Source organism: Phyllobates terribilis, unplaced genomic scaffold, assembly GCF_046119375.1.
Source record: "Phyllobates terribilis strain yellow unplaced genomic scaffold, ASM4611937v1 Scaffold_1__5_contigs__length_1240528914, whole genome shotgun sequence".
NCBI classification, from domain to species: domain Eukaryota; kingdom Metazoa; phylum Chordata; class Amphibia; order Anura; family Dendrobatidae; genus Phyllobates; species Phyllobates terribilis.
The window spans coordinates 1,047,025,410-1,047,051,407 of record NW_027362761.1 but is presented as its reverse complement, the minus strand read 5'-3'; the positions used below and the strand labels follow the sequence as shown (position 1 = coordinate 1,047,051,407).

The following is a 25,998-nucleotide window of genomic DNA, read 5'->3' as shown; positions in this document are numbered from 1 at the left end:
ATGCAGAAAAAAAATATTTTTAATTTGCAACCTGATGGAGGTCAGTATAGATGGACTAATAGAACAAGTCCCACACGCTGCTAGAAGCCCAAATATTTTTTCAGAGATAAATGAAGAAAAAAATTATTTTTAATTTGCAACCTGATGGAGGTCAGTATAGATGGACTAATAGACCAAGTCCCACACACTGCTAGAAGCCCAAATATTTTTTCAGAGCTAGATGCAGAAAAAAATTATTTTTAATTTGCAACCTGATGGAGGTCAGTATAGATGGACTAATAGACCAAGTCCCACACACCGCTAGAAGCCCAAATATTTTTTCAGAGCTAGATGCAGAAAATTTTTTTATTCAATTTGCAACCTGATGGAGGTCAGTATAGATGGACTAATAGACCAAGTCCCACACACTGCTAGAAGCCCAAATATTTTTTCAGAGCTAGATGCAGAAAAAAATTATTTTTAATTTGCAACCTGATGGAGGTCAGTATAGATGGACTAATAGACCAAGTCCCACACACTGCTAGAAGCCCAAATATTTTTTCAGAGCTAGATGCAGAAAAAAATTATTTTTAATTTGCAACCTGATGGAGGTCAGTATAGATGGACTAATAGAACAAGTCCCACACGCTGCTAGAAGCCCAAATATTTTTTCAGTGATGAATGAAGAAAAAAATTATTTTTAATTTGCAACCTGATGGAGGTCAGTATAGATGGACTAATAGACCAAGTCCCACACACTGCTAGAAGCCCAAATATTTTTTCAGAGCTAGATGCAGAAAAAAATTATTTTAATTTGCAACCTGATGGAGGTCAGTATAGATGGACTAATAGAATGATGCTATGCCCAAAAGATTTTACTTCACTAGGTGCAGTAAAAAAATTGGTATTTTATACACAGGTGGTATATCTTGCAACACAGATAGGCTACTCCACTGACTAACACACTCTGCAATAGTCCAAAAAGGATTAGCTTTGCTAGATTCAGCCAAATGCTGTGAAAAAAACTTGCACAGCACTGGCACAGACCTGCCTGGCAAAAACTGATAGGAACTGATGTAACTTAGTCCTGAAAAGGACTCCAATTACAATTAGTCTTTACTCCCACAATCTATCTATTTAAGAGCACAGACCTGCTTGATAAAAGTCGTAGGAAATGCTGTAACCTAGTCCTTAAAAGGACTGCAATCACAACTATTCCCTACTCCCAAGCTATCTGTATATTTGTGCGAAAATTGGCTTGAAATTAACAAGGTATAGCGCACACAGCAGCAGCGGTGCCGTCTAACACGCAGCTGCAGCAGTGAGAAAATGGTGGCGACGGGGAAAATGGCTTGGTCTTATAGGGCAAGGACATGTGACATACACTGCCAATCACACATGCCCTTGCTTGTGTGAAAAAAAGCACTTCGCTCCGTGTGTGCGCTGCTGATAGGCTGACAGATTGCACCTCCCCACTGCAAATGCGGGAAAGAGAAAAAAAAATGGAGATCTTCATTGTTCCTGCAGAGATCCATCCCCTGCCCCTCCCCCCGCCCCGCTGTACACTCAAACTGCGTATTAACATTAATTTTCATCATTACTGAGAAAAAATCCAGTTATGATTTTGGTGCACGAACAGTTATCGAACATAACCTCGAACAGCCGAATTTTTCTCAAATTGTTCGTGTTCGCCGACCGGCTCGAACACCGCCCAAAACAGCTCGAATTTGAGATTGGCGAACAGTTCGAGTAGAACAACGCTCATCTCTACACATAAGTGCCTTCTTGCTGCACTACCTGCAGCATGACCCTCATATTGTCAGAATTCGAAGTAATCATGACTACTGGGTTGCCACACTCTTAGATCCCCCAAACTTTTCGATCAACCTTTTCATTTTAATAAAGACCAAAAAAATGGTCATTTTTTAAATTATAAGCATTAGCAGGTTGTTAGAAACTGAAATCAAACAGTTTTCAACTCAAAACTTTATTCTAGGTGATGTTACATTTTCACATAGGACCCCTTGTTCGAAAGGAGCTTCTGAACTCTCTCGTCCATTGAATTTGTCAGGTTTTGGATGGTTTCTGCTTCAATTGTTTTGCATGAGGACAGAATACCCTCCCAGAGCTGTTGCTTAGATGTGAACTGCCTCCCGCCATCATAGACACTCCTTTTAATGATGCTCCAAAGGTTCTGAATGGGGTAGAGGTCAGGGGAGCATGGGGGTCACACCATAAGTTTGTCCCCTTTTATGCCCATATCAGCCAGAGATGCAGATGTTTTATGTGCAGCATGAGATGGTGCATTATCATGCAGAAAAATGATCTTGCTGTGAAATACACGGTTCTTCTTCTTGAACCATGGCAGGAAGTGCTGTTTGAGAAAATCCACATACATTATGGAGTTCATCTTTAGCGCCTTCAGGGATCCTAAAGGGGCCGACAATCTCTCTCCCCATGATTCCAGCCCAAAACATTACTCCACCTCCTCCTTGTTGGCGCTGTAGCCGTGTTTGCGTGGGGTGTCCATCAACCAGCCATCCTCCACTCCATCCATCTGGACCATCGAGCACTGCACGGCACTCATCCGTGAACAAAACAGTTTTGAAATCAGTCTTCATGTAATGTTTGGCCCACTGGAGCCGTTTCTGCTTGTGTGAAGTGGATAGAGGAGGTCGACAGGATGGCGCATGCACAGCTGCAAACCTCTGAAGGACCCTGCATCTGGTTGTTCGGGGGACGTTGGAGGCACAAGCAGCTTCAAAAACTTGTCTGCTGCTATGACAAGGCTTTTTTGCCGCTGCTCTTTCAACCTGACGTAATTGCCTGTAGGAAAGAGTCCTCAATTTGCCCTTATCAGCACGCACACGTGTGTACTGTGAATCAGCTACATACTTCTTGATTGCCAAGACACTTCATCCTGATCATCGCACAATGTTGATTGTAGTCATGCCTTGACCTAAACACTCCACAATTTGTTGCTTCTCAGCAGCCGACACATCCTTTTTCTTTCCCATTTTGGCAGAAAATGTAGGCTGCTTAATAATGTGAGAGAGCCTTCTTAATTAGTCTTGCCTTTCATTGGACACACCTGCCAAACTAATTAGCACAGGTGTCTGCAATTGCTTACAGTGATATAAAGAGCCCTGACACACATCACCATCAATGAGTTTAACTGACAAACAAACAAATTCTTCCCTTATCACTCCTAAACACTTTTTGTATAATAATTTGGAACGCAGTGTACATGTGCTTTTCCACAAAACACCAGTGGTTCACGTAGTGAATCTTACAGTTCTAACTTGCCAACCGTGGTCTGTATGGAGTTGTTCAATAAAGGGCCCAAAATTAAGATAACATAGATGGGAGAGGTCTCTATGAATAGGAATTCCTAAGTATTTGATACCCTGTGAGGGCCAGGCAAAGGGAAAGTTGGACTGGATGGAATCCTATATGGATTTGGGGAGGGAGACATCGAGGGCCTCAGACTTCGCTGCATTGATTTTAAAATTTTACCATGTAACAAAGTGATCTATTTCAGCCATAACAGCATGGATGGATATATGTGATTGAGTGATATATACTAGGACATCATCAGCAAATAGAGAGCACTTGTACTCGGTGCCTCCCACCTCAATCCACCTAATATTGGGGTTATGGCGAATTGATGAGAGCAGGTGCTCCGTCACTAGGATGTATAAGAGAGGGGACAGAGGACATCACTGCCTTGTCCCATTGGTGATTGTGAAAGGTGATGAAAATGTTCTGACGCACCCCCTGGGCCTTGGGACACCCGGAGCCGGACCCTTTTTGGTGGATGCTGGTGGTTGTAGTCTTCGTGGCGGCGACCCAGTTCCGTGGCTCAGGGCGGTCAAACCAGTGGCGGAACTATTTATGTGGTTTTCATGTTTAAATGTCCGACTACGCCACCCGTGGATTGCGGTCAGAGTGAACCGCCGCTACAGGGCAGACCACTGAGGCTGGTGTTGTGGGTGCAGCAGAGCGTAGCATAACTCCCCACGGGAGGAGTATAGCCTCAGGGCAGTGTATGCGGAGGATGGGGGTGATGGTGCAGGGCAGCAGCAGTAACGACACGGAGTCAGTGATGCAGTTCAGGGCCTTTACTCACAGTTCTTATTATCCAGACCACGTCTGCAGGTAACGGCTGCCCACGTCGTACTGTGCTCACCAGGTGAGGGGCTCAGACAACTCCCAGATAACTTTGGAGCACTTCACAGGACCCCCTTTGTGTGTCCTTTGTCTGGCCTTTCTTACCAACACTTCTGTCCGGCTGCCTCGGGCCTCCTCTTGGTAAACTTGGCGCCAGTTTCCCTGACCCTATGTGGTGCCTTCCTAGCGGGTGTAGCGAGGGGCTGCGCCACATAAAATGTCAGAGCCTCCGGTTTCTAGCTGAGGGTCGTTTCCTGCCTCCACTAGTTCGGGGACCGCTCTCCCCCTTTGGCCTGACCCCTCCACGCAGGTGGATTCGGGCGTGCGGTGGCGACTCGCCCGTCCGCACCCCTGGGATCCCTTCATTCCTCGTTCCTGGAGCCTTCTCCGCTCCTCTTCCTTCCTTCTCCCTCTTCCAGGCCTGGGCCTCTGTTACTAGGCCCGCCTCTGGAGCAGAGCTCATGCAGATCCCCTGCTCCCTGCCACTTCTGCTCAGACTTCTCTGCACTGAACTAAGATGGTGCTCACCTTTTATACTCCCTTCTCAATGCACCCAGGAACTGCTTCCTCCCTGCTCCTGCACTACAGGGTTCCCATTCCTCAGTGTTCCCTCCCCCCACTCCAGCCAGGGACAGGGACTGTCGTGCCCATCTCAGGGGCATATTGGTCGCCCTGCCCCACGGCAATGTGGTGTAATGCATGCAGGTGTCGGGTCCTGATCCACACTCCATCCTTACCTGAGAGTGAGATATCACACCTCTGGGTGAGGTGCAATACGTCTGTAGCAACCGAGCCCTCAGGGTGCTACAGTTCCATTTATCTTCAGCCTAGGTGACGTATTGCGATACAGGGCCGTGATTTTGGCTATAAAAGGGTCCCCTAGACCCCTACCCCAAGCTTTTTAAGAGAATCATATATGGCGTGCCAGGAGACTCTATGGAATGCTTTCTCAGCATCCAACGAGAGTATCTAATTACAAATTTTTAACTGCATCTAGCCCAGGAAATACTTTGTGCCTAGTAGTAGTGTCTGCTAGTGAGCGGATTATCCCGGCTGTTAAGCAAGCTGCACCACCTGTAGTTTAGACACTTAATTTTTTCAAAGGAAATGCTTCGGGACCATGGGATACTTAGTGAAGAGCATCAGGAGGCACCCCAAGGCATAGGGGCTGGGACTGGCAGTAGGATGCCTTGCGGTGGACAGCCGAGCTCGATCCTTATAAAAGCTTTTTAACTGCAGCAGCTTTAGTGGACGCTACTGGAGCTGGAATTACCGCGGCTGCTGGCATGAGACTTGCCCTCCAATAGATCCTTGTAAATGGATTTAAAGTGTATTCATTCAAATTAGAGAGACAATTTAAATTAAAAAGCTTAGAGCTGCCTCCACCACAGGGGGGCTCGCTCGACCCACCAGCGGACAGGCACCAGTATTAGGAGAGGGGGGCTGGCCGTCAGGGTTCACCGCGGCTCTGGCACAAACCCGGCGACACGGAGGTGGCACGGGCAGGAGCGGACTGGCCGTGTCGGCTTCTCACTTTTTGGATTTTAGAAGGGCATGACATGCCTATATCTGTGTCTCCCCCTCCTTTTACTCCTCCACCTCTTTTATTTTTGCATGACTATATGTACTTGTCACTTTTCCATGTGTTAGTTATGTCTTCTGAGCAGTTTGTCAGCTTTTGGACACCTTTGAAGGTGTTTTCTATGTGTTTCTATGTGTTTTTGTTTGCCTGCCATTGGTTTTAACGGTGTTCGAAGGTGTTCGACGAACAGTTCGACGAACAGTTCGGCGAACACACGGGTGTTCGACGAACTGAACCGAACTCGAACACTACGGGGGTGGCTCAACACTACTCCCAATACTGGTGCTTGTCCGCTGGTGGGTCGAGCGAGCCCCCCTGCGGTGGAGGCAGGTCGAATCTTTTTAATTTAAATTGGCTCTCTAATTTGAATGAGTACACTTTAAATCCTTTTACAAGGATCTATTGAAGGGCAAGTCTCAGGCCAGCAGCCGCGGTAATTCCAGCTCCAGAAGCGTCCACTAAAGCTGCTGCAGTTAAAAAGCTTTTATAAGGATCGAGCTTGGCGGTCCACCGCAAGGCGTCCTACCGCCAGTCCCAGCCCCTATGCCTTGGGATGCTCTTCTCTGACTGTCCCGGGGGCCCGAAGCATTTCCTTTGAAAAAATTAAGTGTCCAAACTTCAGGTGGTGTAGCTTGCTTAACAGCTGGGATAATCCGCTGACTAGCAGACACTACTACTAGGCACAAAGTATTTCCTGGGCTAGATGCAGTTAAAAATTTGTAATTAGATACTCTCGGATGCTGAGAAAGCATTCCATAGAGTCTCCTGGCACGCCATATATTATTCTCTTAAAAAGCTTGGGGTAGGGGTCTAGGGGATCCTTTTATAGGCAAAATCACGGCCCTGTATCGCAATACGTCACCTAGGCTGAAGATAAATGGAACATTTTCATCACCTTTCATAATCACCAATGGGACAAGGTAGGGATGTCCTCTGTCCACTCTCTTATACATCCTAGTGATGGAGCACCTGCTCTCATCAATTCGCCATAACCCCAATATTAGGTGGATTGAGGTGGGAGGCACCGAGTACAAGTGCTCTGCATTTGCTGATGATGTCCTAGTATATATCACTCAATCACATATATCCATCCCTGCTGTTATGGCTGAAATAGATCACTTTGTTACATGGTCAAATTTTAAAATCAATGCAGCGAAGTCTTAGGCCCTCGATGTCTCCCTCCCCAAATCCATACAGGATTCCATCCAGTCCGACTATCCCTTTGCCTGGCCCTCACAGGGTATCAAATACTTAGGAATTCCTATTCATAGAGACCTCTCCCGTCTATGTTATCTTAATTTTGGGCCCTTTATTGAACAACTCAATACAGACCACGGTTGGCAAGTTAGAACTGTAAGATTCACTACGTGAACCACTGGTGTTTTGTGGAAAAGCACATGTACACTGTGTTCCAAATTATTATACAAAAAGTGTTTAGGAGTGATAAGGTAAGAATTTTTTTGTTTGTCAGTTAAACTCATTGATGGTGATGTGTGTCAGGGCTCTTTATATCACTGTAAGCAATTGCAGACACCTGTGCTAATTAGTTTGGCAGGTGTGTCCAATGAAAGGCAAGACTACTTAAGAAGGCTGTCCCACATTATTAAGCAGCCTACATTTTCTGCCAAAATGGGAAAGAAAAAGGATGTGTCGGCTGCTGAGAAGCAACAAATTGTGGAGTGTTTAGGTCAAGGCATGACTACAATCAACATTGCCAAGACACTTCATCCTGATCATCGCACAATCAAGAAGTATGTAGCTGATTCACAGTACACACATGTGCGTGCTGATAAGGGAAAATTGAGGACTCTTTCCTACAGGCAATTACGTCAGGTTAAAAGAGCAGCGGCAAAAAAGCCTTGTCATAGCAGCAGACAAGTTTTTGAAGCTGCTGGTGCCTCCAACGTCCCCCGAACAACCAGATGCAGGGTCCTTCAGAGGTTTGCAGCTGTGCGTAAGCCATCCTGTCGACCTCCTCTTTCCACTGTACACAAGCAGAAACGGCTCCAGTGGGCCAAATAATACATGAAGACTGACTTCAAAACTGTTTTGTTCACCGATGAGTGCCGTGCAACGCTCGATGATCCAGTTGGATGGAGTGGAGGTTGGCTGGTTGATGGACACCCCATGCAAACATGGCTACGGCACCAACAAGAAGGAGGTGGAGTAATGTTTTGGGCTGCAATCATGGGGAGAGAGATTGTTGGCCACTTTAGGATCCCTGAAGGGGTAAAGATGAACTCCATAATGTATGTGGAGTTTCTCAAACAGCACTTCCTGCCATGGTTCAAGAAGAAGAACCGTGTATTCCGCAGCAAGATCATTTTCATGCATGATAATGCACCGTCTCATGCTGCACATAACACATCTGCATCTCTGGCTGATATGGGCATAAAAGGGGACAAACTTATGGTGTGACCCCCATGCTCCCCTGACCTCAACCCCATTGAGAACCTCTGGAGCATCATCAAAAGGAGTGTCTATGATGGCGGGAGGCAGTTTACATCTAAGTAACAGCTGTGTGAGGGTGTTCTGTCCTCATGCAAAACAATTGAAGCAGAAACCATCCAAAACCTGACAAATTCAATGGAAGAGAGAGTTCAAAAGCTCCTTTCGAACAACGGGGCCTATGTGCAAATGTAACATCACCTAGAGTAAAGTTTTGAGTTGAAAACTGTTTGATTTCAGTTTGTAATAACCTGCTAATGCTTATAATTTCAAAAATGACCATTTTTTTGTTCTTTATTAAAATGAAAAGGTTGATCGAAGAGTGTGGGGGATCTAAGACTGTGGCAACCCAGAAGTCAGGATTATTTCAAATTCTGACAATCTGAGGGTCATGTTGCAGGTAGTGCAGCAAGAAGGCACTCATGTGTCTTGCGCATCTAGGATCTCCAAAATTATTTTCCGGGCTAGATGCAGCTAAAAATTATTATTAATTTGAAAGCTGGTGGAGCTTAGTATAGATGGCCTAATAGAATCAGTACTGCAAACTGCTACAAGGCCCAAATTATTTTCCAGCCAAGATACAGATAAACATGATTAGTAATTTTAAATCTGGTGGAGTTTAGTATAGATGGCCTAATAGAATCAGTACTGCACACTGCTACAAGGCCCAAATTATTTTCCAGCCAAGATACAGATAAACATGATTAGTAATTTGAAAGCTTAAAACGGTTGGTGAGGTGATTTTAACAAATCATCAAGCTTTTACTCTCCCCAGGATGACACAGGGGTAGAAAAGTTGTTTTGGATCCATGATTTGTTCATCGTTATGAACGTGAGTCTGTCTACATTATCAGTGGAGAGCCGCGTGCGCTTATCAGACAGTACACCACCAGCAGCACTGAACACATGTTCAGACAGAACGCTGGCTGCGGGGCATGACAAGATCTCCAAGTGGCGAGCTCCGGCCATTTATCCAGATTGGAAGCCCAAAAAGAGCAAGGGTCCAGTGACACAGTCATGGCTTCAATGTTTACTGGAGATACTCCTGTACCATCGTCTCTAGGCGTTGACTATGTGTCAGACTTCTTGTCTCCTGTGGCCTTGCAAAGGATGGGCTAAAAAAGTTGTGAAATGATTCCGCAAAATTGATGTTACCAGTAGTGTTGAGCCACCCCCGTAGTGTTCGGGTTCGGTTCGGTTCGTCGAACACCGGGATGTTCGAGGAACTGTTCGTCGAACTGTTCGTCGAACACCTTAGAACACCGTCGAACACCTTTAAAACCAATGGCAGGCAAACAAAAACACATAGAAACACATAGAAAACACCTTCAAAGGTGTCCAAAAGCTGACAAACTGCTCAGAAGACGCTTTCTTTAAAAAAGCCGGCCGGCAATTCAGCAGCGGCATACACCGGTACCCGACAATTTAGACAAGAAGGAATAGAGCCTCACACATAGATTAGATAGATAGAAACATGTCAGTCACATATATATGAAGTACAGTGACAGTGTTGCTTACTGTACTTGTCATTTAGTGTAAAGGATTTATTAAAAAATATAATAGTGTTTTCATGCACTGTCTCTTTAAAAAAGCCGGCCGGCAATTCAGCATCGGTACCCGACAATTTATAACAGACAGAATAGAGCTTCACACATAGATTAGATAGATAGAAACATGTCAGTCACATATATATGAAGTACAGTGATAGTGTTGGTTACTGTACTTGTCATTTAGTATTAAAATAAAGGATTTATTATTAAAAAAAATTGGCGTGGGGTTCCCCTTAATTTTAGTCTCTAGCGGAGGTTAAGCAGACAGCTGGGGCAGATGTTTGAAGCCTGGGAAGGGGGTAATACCCACGGAGCTTCCCAGGCTACTAATATGAGCCCCCAGCTGAATACATAGCCTTTACTAGCTATTAAAATGGGGGACCCCCCCAAAAAATGACGTGGGGTCCCCCCTAATTTAATAGCTAGCAAAGGCTAGGCAGACAGCTGGGGGCTGATATTAATAGCCCAGGAAGGGAGCCATGAATATTGGCCCCCTCCCAGGCTAGAAACACCAGCCGTCAGCCGCCCCAGAAATGGCGCATTCATAGGATGCGCCAATTCTGGCACTTAGCCTCGCTCTTCCACGCTGCCCTGTAGCGGTGGCAGGGGGTAATAGGGCTGGGGTTGATGTCAGCTTATAATGCCAGCTAACATCAAGCCCAGGTTAGTAATGGAGAGGCGTCTATAAGACACCCCCATTACTAACCCCATAGTCAAAGTTAAAAGAAAACACAAACACCCAGAATAAAGTCCTTTAATTGAAATAAAGACACAATCCTTTATTGTTCTAAATTAAACCATACTTACAATCACGCCCATTCCAGCTGAAGCCAACGATCTCCTGCAATAAAAGAAAAATAATAAAGCAACATCATCCTTACCTTTCCATGGTTCCCACGACAGCTTCAGCTCTGCTACATCGAGATGACAGGCTGGACCGCAGCAGAAAGCTGCCATCCAGCCTGTCATCCCGCAGACACTGAGAAGCGCAGGCATGCTTGCGCTCTGCAGTGTCTGGCTGTGACGGCATAAAGATGAGACGAGTTCATGTCCAATGAACTCGGCGCACCTCATGCACGTCACTGACAGCGTGGGAAAATTCTCACGCTGAAGCGCTGAGTGCAGGAGAATTCTCCCACGCTGTCAGTGAGGTGCATAAGGTGAGCTCATGTCCAATGAACTCAGCTCACCTCATGCACATCACTGACAGCGTGGGAGAATTCTCCTGCACTCAGCGCTTCAGCGTGAGAATACTCCCACGCTGAAGCGCTGAGTGCAGGAGAATTTTCCCACGCTGTCAGTGACGTGCATAAGGTGAGCTCATGTCCAATGAACTCAGCTCACCTCCTGCACGTCACTGACAGCGTGGGAGAATTCTCCTGCACTCAGCGCTTCAGTGTGAGAATTCTCCCACGCTGAAGCGCTGAGTGCAGGAGAATTTTCCCACGCTGTCAGTGACGTGCATGAGGTGAGCCGAGTTCATTGGACATTAACTCGGCTCATCTGGATGCCCTCACAGAGAGACACTGTAGAGCGCAAGCAAGCCTGCGCTTCTCAGTGTCTGCGGGATGACAGGCTGGATGGCAGCGTTCTGCTGCGGTCCAGCCTGTCATCTCGATGTAGCAGAGCTGAAGCTGTCATGGGAACCATGGAAAGGTAAGGATGAGGTTGCTTTATTATTTTTCTTTTATTGCAGGAGATCGTTGGCTTCAGCTGGAATGGGCGTGACGGTAAGTATGGTTTAATTTAGAACAATAAAGAATTGTGTGTTTATTTCAATTAAAGGACTTTTTTCTGGGTGTTGTGTTTTTTTTAAATACTTTACTAGAAATTCATGGTGGTCATGTCTAATATTGGCGTGACCCCATGAATATTGGGCTTAGGGCCAGCTGATAATGCCAAGCTGGCCCTAACCCCTTTATTACCCAGTGAGCCACCGCATCAGGGCCCTGGATGAGTTGGGTACAGCGCCAGAAGATGGCGCTTCTATGAACGCGCCATTTTCCGGGGTGGCTGCGGACTGCAATTTGCAGCGGGGGTGGCCCAGAAAGCTTGGGCCTCCCTGCGCTGCGGATTCCAGCCCCCAGCTGCATAGTTGTACCTGGCTGGACACAAAAACAGGGCGAAGCCCCACGTCAATTTTCTTTAAATTATTTCATGAAATAATTAAGAAAAAAAGGGCTTCCCTATATTGTTGTGTCCGGCCAGGTACAAATAGGCAGCTGGTGGTTGGGGGCAGCCCGTTCCTGCCTGCTGTACCTGGCTGGACACAAAAACAGGGCGAAGCCCCACGTCAATTTTCTTTAAATTATTTCATGAAATAATTAAGAAAAAAAGGGCTTCCCTATATTGTTGTGTCCGGCCAGGTACAAATAGGCAGCTGGTGGTTGGGGGCAGCCCGTTCCTGCCTGCTGCACCTGACTGGACACAAATATAGTGCGAAGCCCCACGTCAATTTTTTTTTAATTATTTCATGAATTTCCTGAAATAATTAAAAAAAATTGAAGTGGGGCTTCGCACTATATTTGTGTCCAGCCAGGTACAGCAGGCAGGAACGGGCTGCCCCCAACCACCAGCTGACTATTTGTACCTGGCCGGACACAACAATATAGGGAAGGCCTTTTTTTCTTAATTATTTCATGAATTTCATGAAATAATTAAAAAAAAAATACGTGGGGCTTCGCCCTATTTTTGTGTCCAGCCAGGTACAACTAGGCAGCTGGGGGCTGGAATCTGCAGCGCAGGGAGGCCCAAGCTTTCTGGGCCCCCCCCGCTGCAAATTGCAGTCCGCAGCCACCCCGGAAAATGGCGCGTTCATAGAAGCGCCATCTTCTGGCGCTGTACCCAACTCATCCAGGGCCCTGGTGCGGTGGCTCACTGGGTAATAAAGGGGTTAGGGCCAGCTTGGTATTATCAGCTGGCCCCAAGCCCAAAATTCATGGGGTCACGCCAGTATTAGACATGACCGCCATGAATTTCTAGTAAAGTATTTAAAAAAAACACAACACCCAGAATAAAGTCCTTTAATTGAAATAAACACACAATTCTTTATTGTTCTAAATTAAACTATACTTACCATCACGCCCATTCCAGCTGAAGCCAACGATCTCCTGCAATAAAAGAAAAATAATAAACCAACCTCATCCTTACCTTTCCATGGTTCCCACGACAGCTTCAGCTCTGCTACATCGAGATGACAGGCTGGACCGCAGCAGAACGCTGCCATCCAGCCTGTCATCCCACAGACACTGAGAAGAGCAGGCATGCTTGCGCTCCTCAGTGTCTCGCTGTGACGGCATCCAGTTGAGCCGAGGTCATGTCCAATGAACTCGGCTCACCTCATGCACGTCACTGACAGCGTGGGAAAATTCTCACGCTGAAGTGCTGAGTTTAGGAGAATTCTCCCACGCTGTCAGTGACGTGCATGAGGTGAGCTCATGTCCAATGAACTCAGCTCACCTCATGCACGTCACTGACAGCGTGGGAAAATTCTCCTGCACTCAGCGCTTCAGCGTGAGAATTCTCCCACGCTGTAAGTGACGTGCATGAGGTGAGCCGAGTTCATTGGACATGACCTCGGCTCATCTTTATGCCGTCACAGAGAGACAATGTGGAGCGCAAGCAAGCCTGCTCTTCTCAGTGTCTGCGGGATGACAGGCTGGATGGCGGTGTTCTGCTGCGGTCCAGCCTGTCATCTCGATGTAGCAGAGCTGAAGCTGTCGTGGGAACCATGGAAAGGTAAGGATGAGGTTGCTTTATTATTTTATTTTTATTACAGGAGATCGTTGGCTTCAGCTGGAATGGGCGTGATGGTAAGTATGGTTTAATTTAGAACAATAAAGAATTGTGTCTTTATTTTAATTAAAGGACTTTATTCTGGGTGTTTGTGTTTTTTTTAACTTTGACTATGGGGTTAGTAATGGGGGTGTCTTATAGACGCCTCTCCATTACTAACCTGGGCTTGATGTCAGCTGGCATTATAAGCTGACATCAACCCCAGCCCTATTACCCCCTGCCACCGCACCAGGGCAGCGTGGAAGAGCGAGGCTAAGTGCCAGAATTGGTGCATCCTATGGATGCACCATTTCTGGGGCGGCTGACGGCTGGTGTTTCTAGCCTGGGAGGGGGCCAATATTCATGGCTCCCTTCCTGGGCTATTAATATCAGCCCCCAGCTGTCTGCCTAGCCTTTGCTAGCTATTAAATTAGGGGGGACCCCACGTCATTTTTTTGGGGGGGTCCCCCATTTTAATAGCTAGTAAAGGCTATGTATTCAGCTGGGGGCTGATATTAGTAGCCTGGGAAGCTCCGTGGGTATTACCCCCTTCCCAGGCTTCAAACATCTGCCCCATCTGTCTGCTTAACCTCCGCTAGAGACTAAAATTAAGGGGAACCCCACGCCAATTTTTTTAATAATAAATCCTTTATTTTAATACTAAATGACAAGTACAGTAACCAACACTATCACTGTACTTCATATATATGTGACTGACATGTTTCTATCTATCTAATCTATGTGTGAAGCTCTATTCTGTCTGTTATAAATTGTCGGGTACAGATGCTGAATTGCCGGCCGGCTTTCTTAAAGAGACGGTGCATGAAAACACTATTATTTTTTTTAATAAATCCTTTACACTAAATGACAAGTACAGTAAGCAACACTGTCACTGTACTTCATATATATGTGACTGACATGTTTCTATCTATCTAATCTATGTGAGATTCTCTATTCCTTCTATTCTAAATTGTTGGGTACAGATGCTGAATTGCCGGCCGGCTTTTTTAAAGAGACGGTGCATGAAAACACTATTATTTTTTTTGATAAATCCTTTACACTAAATGACAAGTACAGTAATCAACACTGTCACTGTACTTCATATATATGTGACTGACATGTTTCTATCTATCTAATCTATGTGTGATTCTCTATTCCTTCTATTCTAAATTGTCGGGTACCGCTGCTGAATTGCCGGCCGGCTTTTTTAAAGAGACGGTGCATGAAAACACTATTATTTTTTTTGATAAATCCTTTACGCTAAATGACAAGTACAGTAAGCAACACTTTCACTGTACTTCGTATATATGTGGCTGACATGTTTATATCTATCTAATCTATGTGTGATGCTCTATTCTTTCGGTTCTAAATTGTCGGGTACCGGTGTATGCCGCTGCTGAATTGCCGGCTTTTCGTGTTTCACTGTGAGCACAGTTCCCATCGATTTGGGCAATCACTGTAATGCCACAACCACCATGGCTGTGGCATTACAGTGAGTGGCAGACAATCCCTGCATGATTGGTGCTCTAAATAGCGCCAGACATGCAGGACACGCTTTTGGTGCACGAACAGTTATCGAACATAACCTCGAACAGCCGAATTTTTTGCAAATCGTTCGGGTTCGTGGAGGAGAGCCCACTTAAAGGAGCACTTGATATCCGTTGAAGCACCTGCTGTTTTTGTGCCTCATCTGGAATTTGTAGCGATTGGCGTGGCCGTAAGAAAGGGATCTTATCACATTGTCCGCTAAAAGAAGTAGACATCTTAGTTTGGCTGGAAGATGGTCTTTCTTCTGCAGATGTTACTGTTGCTTTAACACCTACCCCACGGACACAACCTTTTTTTCCCTTCCCAACGCGCCTATTCCCCTTTCCACCAGCAGCAGGCCCAGGCCTTTTTCCACTCATTTTGGTTGTTAACTAATTCACAACTCTGGAGTTGTTTTCACAAAAAACAAGGGATGGGAACCGAGCAGAGCTGAGTGGCCAAACTGTGGTATTAGCCCAAAAGTATTGGCTGGGTTAGATGCAGATAAAAATTATATTGAATTCGCATCCTGGTGGAGGTTAGTATAGATGGACTAATAGAAAAAGTCCCACACACTGCTACAAGCCGAAATATTTTTTCAGAGCTAGATGCAGATAAAAATTATATTGAATTTGCAACCTGGTGGAGGTTAGCATAGATGGACTAATAGAACAAGTCCCACACACTGCTACAAGCCGAAATATTTTTTCAGAGCTAGATGCAGATAAAAATTGTATTGAATTTTCAACCTGGTGGAGGTTAATATAGATGGACTAATAGAACAAGTCCCACACACTGCTACAAGCCGAAATATTTTTTCAGAGCTAGATGCAGAAAAAAATTATATTGAATTTGCAACCTGGTGGAGGTTAGTATAGATGGACTAATAGAATGATGCTATGCCCAAAAGGTTTTACTTCACTAGGTGCAGTAAAAAAATTTGTATTCTATACACATGTGGTGTAGCTTGCAACACAGATAGGCTACTCCACTGACTAACACACACTGAAAGAGGCCAAAAAGGATTTGCTTTGCTAGATTTAGCCAAATGCTGTGAAAAAAACTTGCACAGCACTAAAACAGACCTGCCTGGCAAAAAGTGATAGGAACTGATGTAACCTAGCCCTGAAAAGGACTGCAATTACAATTTGTCTTTACTCCCAACCTATCTATTTAAGAGCACAGACCTGCCTGACAAAAGTGATAGGAACTGATGTAACCTAGCCCTGAAAAGGACTGCAATTACAATTAGTCTTTACTCCCAACCTATCTATTTCAGAGCACAGACCTGCCTGATAAAAGTCGTAGGAAATGATGTAACCTAGTCCTTTAAAGGACTGCAATCACAACTATTCCCTACTCCCAAGCTATCTGTAGATTTTTGCGAAAATTGGCTTGAAATTAACAAAGTATAGCGCACACAGCAACAGCGGTGCCGTCTAACACGCAGCTGTAGCAGTGAGAAAATGGTGGCGACGGGGAAAATGGCTGGGTCTTATAGGGCAAGGACATGTGACATACACTGCCAATGACACATGCCCTTGCTTGTGTGAAAAAAAGCACTTCGCTCCGTGTGTGCGCTGCTGATAGGCTGACAGATTGCACCTCCCCACTGTAAATGCGGGAAAGAGAAAAAAAAATGGAGATCTTCATTATTTCTGCAGAGATCCATCCCCTGCCCCTCCCCCCGCCCCGCTGTACACTCAAACTGCGTATTAACATTAATTTTCAGCGTTACTGAGAAAAAATCCAGTTATGATTTTGGTGCACGAACAGTTATCGAACATAACCTCGAACAGCCGAATTTTTTTCAAATTGTTCGTGTTCGCCGAACGGCTCGAACACCGCCCAAAACAGCTCGACCAGAGAGGCTTTTGGATTTGGCTGCTTTAACGAGCTTTTATGCCAGTTCTTTAATTCTAGTACTCTATTTAGTGCCATACTGCACTGGGAGAGAGACTGTCTCATTGTTTAGATTGTGTCCCAGTTTTAATAGATTCTCCACTGAGTCTGTGTCAGGAAACATTATAATGACCTGCACATAACCTTCCAAATAGTATAATTGGCCCCAATATAGCCCTCCAAACAGTATAATGACCCCCACAATGTTCTCATTGATTAAAAAAAAATACTAATCTCCCCCTGTTCCCCCGCTATTCCAGTCTCTGCAGCATCATTGTGCCCATTCTGTGTGATTTATTATAAATATAAATGCCAATAAATACCTTTGAATAATATGTAGCTACTTAGGAAATGCATACTCCAGCACAGATCTGCACCCGAGCCTCCTATTTCTTTTTTGTCCAAATTAAAAGCAATTTGGGCTCTTCTTTGAAATGATTTGTATGCAGAATATCTTCAGGTTCTTTTTGGCAATTTGTAAGAACATCTTTTAGAGCAGCAAAAAAGCTTATCTTATCTTATTTTGAGACTGCAATTGAACCGAAAAATGTTGAGGCCCCAAACAACATAGTCCAAAAAAGCCAACTTTTATTGCTTCCCTTGGGATAATTTTCTGCTATAGTAACAAAAATGCAGGATGTTTTTTTAATGATGAATTTGCAATTTAATATTATAATTAAGGATAAGATAATTGAGGATTAGCGATTAAAACAAAAAAATGAGGGTAAGGCCAGGTAGAGCAGTTATGGCATTGCAAAATCTGCATGTTGTGGACAGCATGTGGTTTCTGCATGAATAAACGTGGTTTTAACAACAGTTTTTTTGACTGCATGAGCCAATTTCTTTTGTTTATCATTTTTTGACCATTTAAATCAACATGTAACACTAATGGTAATGACTCTCTAATTACATGCATTCCAAAAAAATGGACTGTCAAAAGCAGTTTGCTATTGCAAAACCGTAGTTGCAGTCAACTTTTGTGTGGCATTTGACCATGTCGAAATCACATCACAACTCTGCTATCTTGCCTTACAATAATAATTTCTACATCATATTTCTATAAAACTGGTGGTGACCTATCTGTAAGATTTGTCATCAATATCAGACTGGTGGCGGTTCAACAACATGCAGCTACACCATTCTGCTTTTATTAGTTCTGAGAGTAAACGGATGTAAACACTGACCGGAATTGAATAGCATAACTGCATTCAATGTGTAGTGGCCGCTACTGCAGAACATCTCAAGTTTAAAGGAAGATTGTCAGCACAGAATGACTGTTCAGACCAAGTACAGGCGCTCGGTGCACCATTAGCGTAGCGAAACATTTAAGGGAAACTTCCCACTTACTTGTTTTCCTTCTATTTCAGCCCTTTTCTGGCTCTATGAAGCCAGAGCTGACAATCAAAGAAGAGGTGGGGGGCAGAGAAAGGGGAAAAACAATTAAGTTTGAAGATGCAATTAAAGGGAGTCTGTCATCACAGGATGACTGTTCAAACCAAGTACAGGCACTCAGTGCATCATCTTGTGGCCAATTAATTAAATACTCCTTACCACCTGTTTGTTTTCTATGAAGCCAGAACTGTCAATCAAAGAAGAGGGGTGTAGAGATTGAGGGTAAACAAGCAGGTGGGAAGGAGTATTTGAATGGGCCCTGCCATAATGTACAGAGTGCCTTTACTTAGTTTGACCAGTCATTTTGTGATGACGGACGCCTTTTAAACATTTGGCCATGCCAAGAAGCATGCACAGAGCACCTGTAATTGGATTTAAACAGTCATTCTGTGTAGACAGAATCCCTTTAAGAGAATAACATTTGACCTGTAGTTCTCGGTAGCAGCTGCTTCACCTTGATTATAGCCATGCTGTTCATCTCCATTCAGTGTTTACATTGGTTATTGCCAGAATTAATAAAAGCTCATCCATTTGGATGTGGTTTTTCTACTGCCACCAATCTAATATTGGTAACATCCTAAGTATCAGTCATCAATATTTTATGTCAGGAATGGATGACATCTTTAATATATTTAAAAACAAATTTTCTTTTAAAATAAAAAAAAGTTAAAAAAATTGTAACTCAAACTTTTTTCCAGTATGTCACTGCTGTAGCTCCAACACATTGAATGAATAAAGGGCTCAGGTGGGGAGCATTAATGTCTTTGCTAAGATTTTTCTTTAAACGATTCTGAAAAACAAATTACATTACAGTTACGACAATAATTTACAGGCAATGTCAATGCTCCAAAAATATAAATTGTATTATTGTTATTCATTTTTATTAGAAAAATGTGACAAGTTCTTATGACAACTTTTGTTACTTTTCTGACCTAAAGGTTAAGTTCATATTGCAACTACAACAAGAACAAAAAAAAGATATATAGTTGGTTATGTACAATAACTACTGCAAGAAAAGAAATCCGTTAATAGAAACAAGCTGATCATCTACACTGGAAAGGTCACAACTGGAGCATAAATAGTTTTATAAACAGTGATTCCTTTTTCCTACACTATTAATTAGGTTATCAGCTTTAGAAATCATATTTTCATATACCCTAATAAGAAATTCTCTTTTTTAGAAGGTGGTGAGTCCACTATTCATACCGATTTTCAAAAGACCCCTTAAGAAATAAGGAAACAACCACTTTAAAAACATCAACTGTATAACATATTAAAAAGTCTAAAACACCCTGATGATAAAGTATGAAATAGATTTTCTGTAAAGAACACATAATACCTTTTGCAGAGGATTTGATACAAAACAGTAAATTAATATATTTAATTACACATTCTGTTCATTTCTTAGGTGATAATATACAGAGATCTCAGAACACTTACACCATTGTTAATCTCTGCATGGTTAGCCCTATCTGGCTATTTATACATACAAGTATTTTGTTAGGGTATGAATACATTTTGACAGGAATTGCTTGTTATTGTTCCTTATCTTAGCTAAATAAACCCACTTACTTCCTATAATGAAGTTGTACCTTTTATATTACATACAGTCTTGTTTAAAGGAGTTTTCCAGGTTAATCATATTCATGACCTATCCTTTCAAAAGCCCTCCCATGAAAATATTTTAATAAATCTTTGTATCTGTGCATGTCGTGGAGTGTTTGTGTTAATATACTCACCTACCACCTTCTCCAAGGTCCAGCACTGCTCAGATCCTCTTCTGATTGACATGGCCGCTTTTCAGACTTTCACTCTGAGTGAACCGATCATCTATTTTATAATGTAAGCCTTGCTCTAATTATCCATAGCCTTACATTGTAAAAGCCACTCCAGGTCACACAGAGTGCAGCGTGACCTGGAGAGTCTGAAGAGTGGTGATGTCACTGAGAAGAGTTGAGGACCTCAAGCCATATAGAAGAGGGGTCCCTGACTACTGAGCCTAGGGGTATGGAGGTGAGGGGTTTAAACATTCATTCCTCATTTGATTTTCCCACCTTTAGAGTTAATTCTGGTGCAGCTCATTGTGGTGGCAACCAGGGGTGCCTTTCTCCTGATTTACCCTCTCACCCAGTATCCCAGTATAGTCTTTTGTGGGAACGTTCCTGTAATAGTCCACCCCCCTTCACCTGTTGTTTCATCTAATGTGGCACCATCCCATAAAAGAAATACCCCCATATTGGTCCCGTTCTGCCTCTTCCCCGGTACCTGCTGACTGAGCTGCACTCCCTCCCTTATGGTGGATGTTAAGATGTTGGTTTTATTGATATAATTTTTTCTAAGTTTTAGTGAATAGAATAAGTCACAGCTGGCAGTAAAATTATTGATTTGGAGAGTATGGAGCTGAAGACGAACTTGCCCTCCGAGAGCCGATGGTACATACCGTTTCGGTAAAAAAAAAGCTGTGGCCGACCCTGTCCTTCAAAGAGTTATGTGTCATGTGTGTTTTTGGGTTTATTATGAGAGGGAGGCAGCCTGTTACTTCAAAAGGTGTTTTTTGTGGTCTCAGCAGTCGAGTGTAACGGCACTGAATACCGGAGAAGGTGGTGGTAGGTGAGTATATTAATATATCCACACTTCATTACATACACATATACAAATATTTAGTTAAAAAAAACTTCACAGGAGGAGTTCTTTAGTCGGCCCAAAAACTTCAAATGTTGGCTGAATGTTCTTTCAGCAGATAGCTATTTATCCCAACTCCCCCATGCATAGGAACACTCAGCTCTGATCAACATTCATGTGTTTTCTACTTGCAGAGAGGAGAAGGCAGTATATACTTAGTCTTTAAACAAAAGGATCTTGCACTGAAATTGCAAATATCTTATCCTTTTCTCTCCTGACATTATCTTACAAGGGCGAATCAGAAGTTCCCCATACAAATCAGATGATAAGCTGGTTCCACCAAAAAAGGTCAATTTGGTTACTTTTCAAGTAATATGTATAGGACCTTTTAAGTCACCATATCTGATTAGTGAATGTTTGATGCTCGGTTCCCACACTGTTCAGCTGTTATCACTAGTAATGGCCAGATGTAGCTAGAGAATGCAGGCACTCAGCCATTCGCAGGTATTGCAGTTCAGATCCTGTTCATATCAATAGAAGCTGAGTTGCAGTATCTCAAAATGGCCACTACACAGTGTACAAAGCTGAGCGCTTCACCTCCATTCACTGTATGCTTTTGGCATTTGCCAGAGCTAATAACAGCAGATTGGTGACAAGTCCCTATTATAAATACATGACCCACAGGAGTCATAGGAGTCATTGGGCACTCTTCTTTTTAGCATATTTATTAAAGACCTTGTAGGGGGCATATAAAATAGAAATACAACATTTTCAGATGATAATAAACTCTGCAGGGTAATCAACACACAGGAGGATAATTTAGTATTACAGAAGGATTTATGTAGGCTGGAGGCCTAGGCTGAAAAATGGCAGTTGAAGTTTAATATAGATAAATGTAAGGTCATGCATTTGGGCAGAGGAAATAAAATGTATAATTATGTGCTAAAAACTATGAAACTATTAATATTATATGCTTGAACAACCACTTTAAATCCATCATTAACAAAATTGGATGATAATAAACATTTTATAAGTAGAGTTGTCTAGCTATGTATTATAACTTCCGTGGTATCTCTACATATCTATGAAAGTTTTCCTTTCGTAAGTCTAAGAGTGGCAAGACATCAACTTCTTTAGGACATACTGCGGGGACAAAGTCCACCCAACCCTGTTAAAATGGCAGGTTTTTGTGATTTAAAAAAATTATACAAAGAAGAAGAATTTCAGAACTCACAATAGAATTGAAAAATAAACTGAAAACCTTTTGGGTAGAAAAATAAAAAGAAAGAACTAAAATAATGTGGTTGCATAAATATGAACACCTGTAAACTAATTCTTTCTTGGAGTACCCTTTGAATTTATGACAGCATTCAGTCTTTCAGGTAGGAGGCTACCAGCATGGCACATCTAGAATTGGCATTTCAACAGAGGTGTGTAGACTTTTTATTTAAATTATTCTTAAAAATATACAAGTATAATTTTAGGGGAACTACATGTATTTTGACAATTATTTCACAACATAATTTGTAAGCCAAAGCCAGTAGAGGGACTAAATTGCAAGATTAGCAAATTTTCCCTTTACACTGTTTTTCAGTAGGTTACAATTCTGGTTTTGGCGTACAAATACTAATGGAAAACAGCAACTAAAATGCAGTCATGTGAAAACATCGTTAGAATGAGTTACAGAATCTCTTCAACAATTATAAGCCATTTCCTCACAATGAAAGGCAAACTGTTTCTATTAAAATCTCTATCCAAGTGATCCCAATGAGAATAGTTCCAGTAGAGTGCCCCTTATAAATAATGCTAAAATAATGCCAACATAAACAATATATCCCACATAAACATTGCCAGCAGTACTATAGTTTTGCTACTTGTGGATTGATTTCATTCATTGTTAAAGGGGTAGTTCGGTCCAAATCGATAAGTCTGCAGACTTATGAATCCCGATTCGCTGGTTTCTGAGCCGGGACCGGAAGGTATGTATGCATTATACATATTCCAGGCCAGAGACGGTTCAGTGGGCGCAGCCTCACTCCATACACAGTTATGGAGTGAGGCCGTGCCCTCTTGTCGACCACGCCAACTGGTCGGGGCGACCTCGCTCTATACGAGTGTAGGGAGGGAGGCTGGACACGTCCACTAGTCTGGCTCTGGTTGGGAGCATGTATAACGCATATATATCCTCCGGTCCTGGCTCAGAAACCGGCAAATCCCCGGAGTGCACAGTGCGTGCGCTTGGGGGATTCAGAAGTCTACAGTCACACAGAGTGATTGTTATGTTCTGCTACCAGAGCTAAGGAAAGAGAGGAGGTCTGTCCCTACGATAGAACTCAGCTGAATCCCTACGATGTAACAGGGAACCTGATCCTGCGATCAGACCTGCTAAAGTCCTAAGCTAGTCTGTACGGAGACCTATAGATGTGGGGAAGGAATCCCTACAAGTACTAAGGACTGGGAGGAAAATGGGACACCTCCTAACAGAAATAGTAGCAGACAGACGAACAAACAAAATATATAGAACATAGAGGTCCGTAGACCAAGCAAACTAACAGAGTTAGATACAGAGCACAGGCTAGCTAAAAAGTAGTTATACAATGAAGTCCAGCAAAGCCAGAAGGGCGGAGCAGGATTAAATAGGCCAACAAGGTCATGTGACCAGCAAAGGAAAAAACCTAAGAGCATGGTTCTAACAGTACCCCCCCTTCTAAGAGGATCCTCCGGATCCCCTAGGACCAGGCTTATCAGGAAATCTCCTGTGAAACGCTCTGATAAGTCTGGACGCGGAAACATCATCTGACCTCACCCAAGAGTTATCCTCGGGTCCGAAACCTTTCCAGGCCACAAGATACTGCAAACTACCTCTATACCGTCTAGAGTTAAGGATGCGAGAAATTTCATATTCCCCCTCCTCCACCACCGGAGGAACAGAGGCAGAGGCGTCACCATCCGACACAACAGCTTTTTTTAACAGAGAGACATGAAATACCGGATTAATTCTCCAGGAGGTAGGAACCTCCAACCTAACAGCAGATTGGTTGACAACCTGAAGCACCTTAAAGGGCCCTACAAACTTGGGACCCAATTTCTTAGAAGGAATCCTCAACCGCAGATTCCTAGAGGACAACCAGACCATGTCACCAACAGCGAACAAAACCTCCTGTCGTTTCCTATCAAAGTAGTCTTTAGATTTTCTGTTGGCCTCCTGAAGATTACCACGCACATCCGTCCAAACTCTCTCCAAATCACCGGAAAAATTCTCCTCCTCAGGCACGGCAGATCCCAACTTGGAGAACGACCCAAACGACGGATGTCTCCCAGAACAACAAAAAAAAGGTGAACAACCAGCAGAAGAAGATGTATGATTGTTCAGAGCAAATTCAGCAAGTGGCAGAAACTCAGACCACCCCTCTTGATTGTCTGCCACAAAACAACGCAAGAACTGCTCAACATCCTGGTTTTTCCTTTCTGTCTGGCCATTAGATGCAAGGATTATAATGCCATCACTTATTTGCTATTAAATAGATTTACACTAAGTAAATGCAATAAAATTGAAAAAAATTCTCGGTGTTCACCAAAAAATAAATCCGGCAAACATACCTTAGGCTCCAAGAAATGTGCTCCAGGACAGTTACTCACGTGCTGACGGAGCTCGGCCACCTCCAGAGAGAGTCCCTGCAGGCGATGAGCCAAATCCTGAACCGACACCATGATGGAACAGAAAAATCTTTCCTTAGAGAATTTACAGGCTGGACTTACTGTTATGTTCTGCTACCAGAGCTAAGGAAAGAGAGGAGATCTGTCCCTACGATAGAACTCAGCTGAATCCCTACGATGTAACAGGGAACCTGATCCTGCGATCAGACCTGCTAAAGTCCTAAGCTAGTCTGTACGGAGACCTATAGATGTGGGGAAGGAATCCCTACAAGTACTAAGGACTGGGAGGAAAATGGGACACCTCCTAACAGAAATAGTAGCAGACAGACGAACAAACAAAATATATAGAACATAGAGGTCCGTAGACTAAGCAAACTAACAGAGTTAGATACAGAGCACAGGCTAGCTAGAAAGTAGTTATACAATGAAGTCCAGCAAAGCCAGAAGGGCGGAGCAGGATTAAATAGGCCAACAAGGTCATGTGACCAGCAAAGGAAAAAACCTAAGAGCAAGGTTCTAACAGTGATTGCAGACTTATCGATTTGGACCGGAAAACCTCTTTAAGGAACTCTGACTAATTGCTATGACAAACTATCCTAGTTTTGATATTTGAGAATTCTAGTATTTAAAACATAAGAAATTTGGAGATATGATATTATATACACTTCACCAGAAAGAGGGTGAAAATCCACATTTTTAAGGTTAAATAGCTTACATTTTTGTGTGCTGTACGATCCAGTCTATAAATTCTGTGACTTTAGTGTAAACTCCTGGCTTGTCAGGACGAGCGCAGCCATCACCCCAGCTTGTTATTCCAATTAAATACCAAGTCTTGTCAACTAAACAACTGAGGGGACCACCAGAATCACCCTTGAATAAAAAAGGAAACATTAGTATATCAGTTTTGATTTTATTTTACAGATGTTTTCTCATGCATAATCTTCAGAAGCACGCCTCTCTTCTCCCTCCTGTATTTCTGCTTGTAGGGGGTTGTGTGCTCCTGAAGATTGGCAGCTCAAACCACTGGTCTGAAATGAGCACTTTCTAAGGCTGTCAGCTGTGGAATCCAGCAATCTTGCCAGCATCAGAGTGCTGCGCACAGGGTCTAAACCACAGAACCTGCAAGCGGCCCCAGCTCCTTGCCTAACCAGACAGTCTCGGACCACAGATTGGCCAGTAACCTTTTCAATAAGCTATCCACTGGAAAACGGAAAACAGAAAGGACTTATAATAATAGCTAAATTGCAAAGTTGCTTGTTTTCACAATCACTTTGCAATTTTACTCATTCACTATAAGAACTTCAGATAACCCCTTTTAAGGGGGTCTGATACCTTTTGCTTTTATTTAACATATGGCCCGGGTACACTCCACTCCATTAGCAATCCACTACCACT

General features: G+C 43.4%; 1 protein-coding gene across 2 annotated transcripts in view; it reads right to left on the bottom strand.

The window, feature by feature from the left end:
• Positions 1-17,500: 17,500 nt before the first annotated feature.
• Positions 17,501-25,998, bottom strand: part of LOC141158329 (plasma kallikrein-like) — a 218,292-nt gene continuing 209,794 nt past the window's right edge. Inside the window, exons 15-16 of one of the 2 annotated variants that reach the window (XM_073645367.1) lie at positions 25,319-25,473; positions 17,501-19,114 (exon numbers count right to left, since the gene is read on the bottom strand). In XM_073645367.1, coding sequence (XP_073501468.1) covers positions 19,105-19,114; positions 25,319-25,473 — 165 coding nt within the window. In that variant the 3' untranslated portion in view covers positions 17,501-19,104. Of the gene's footprint in view, positions 19,115-25,314; positions 25,474-25,998 lie in introns of those variants that run through there. The other variant, XM_073645366.1, reaches the window with a different exon arrangement.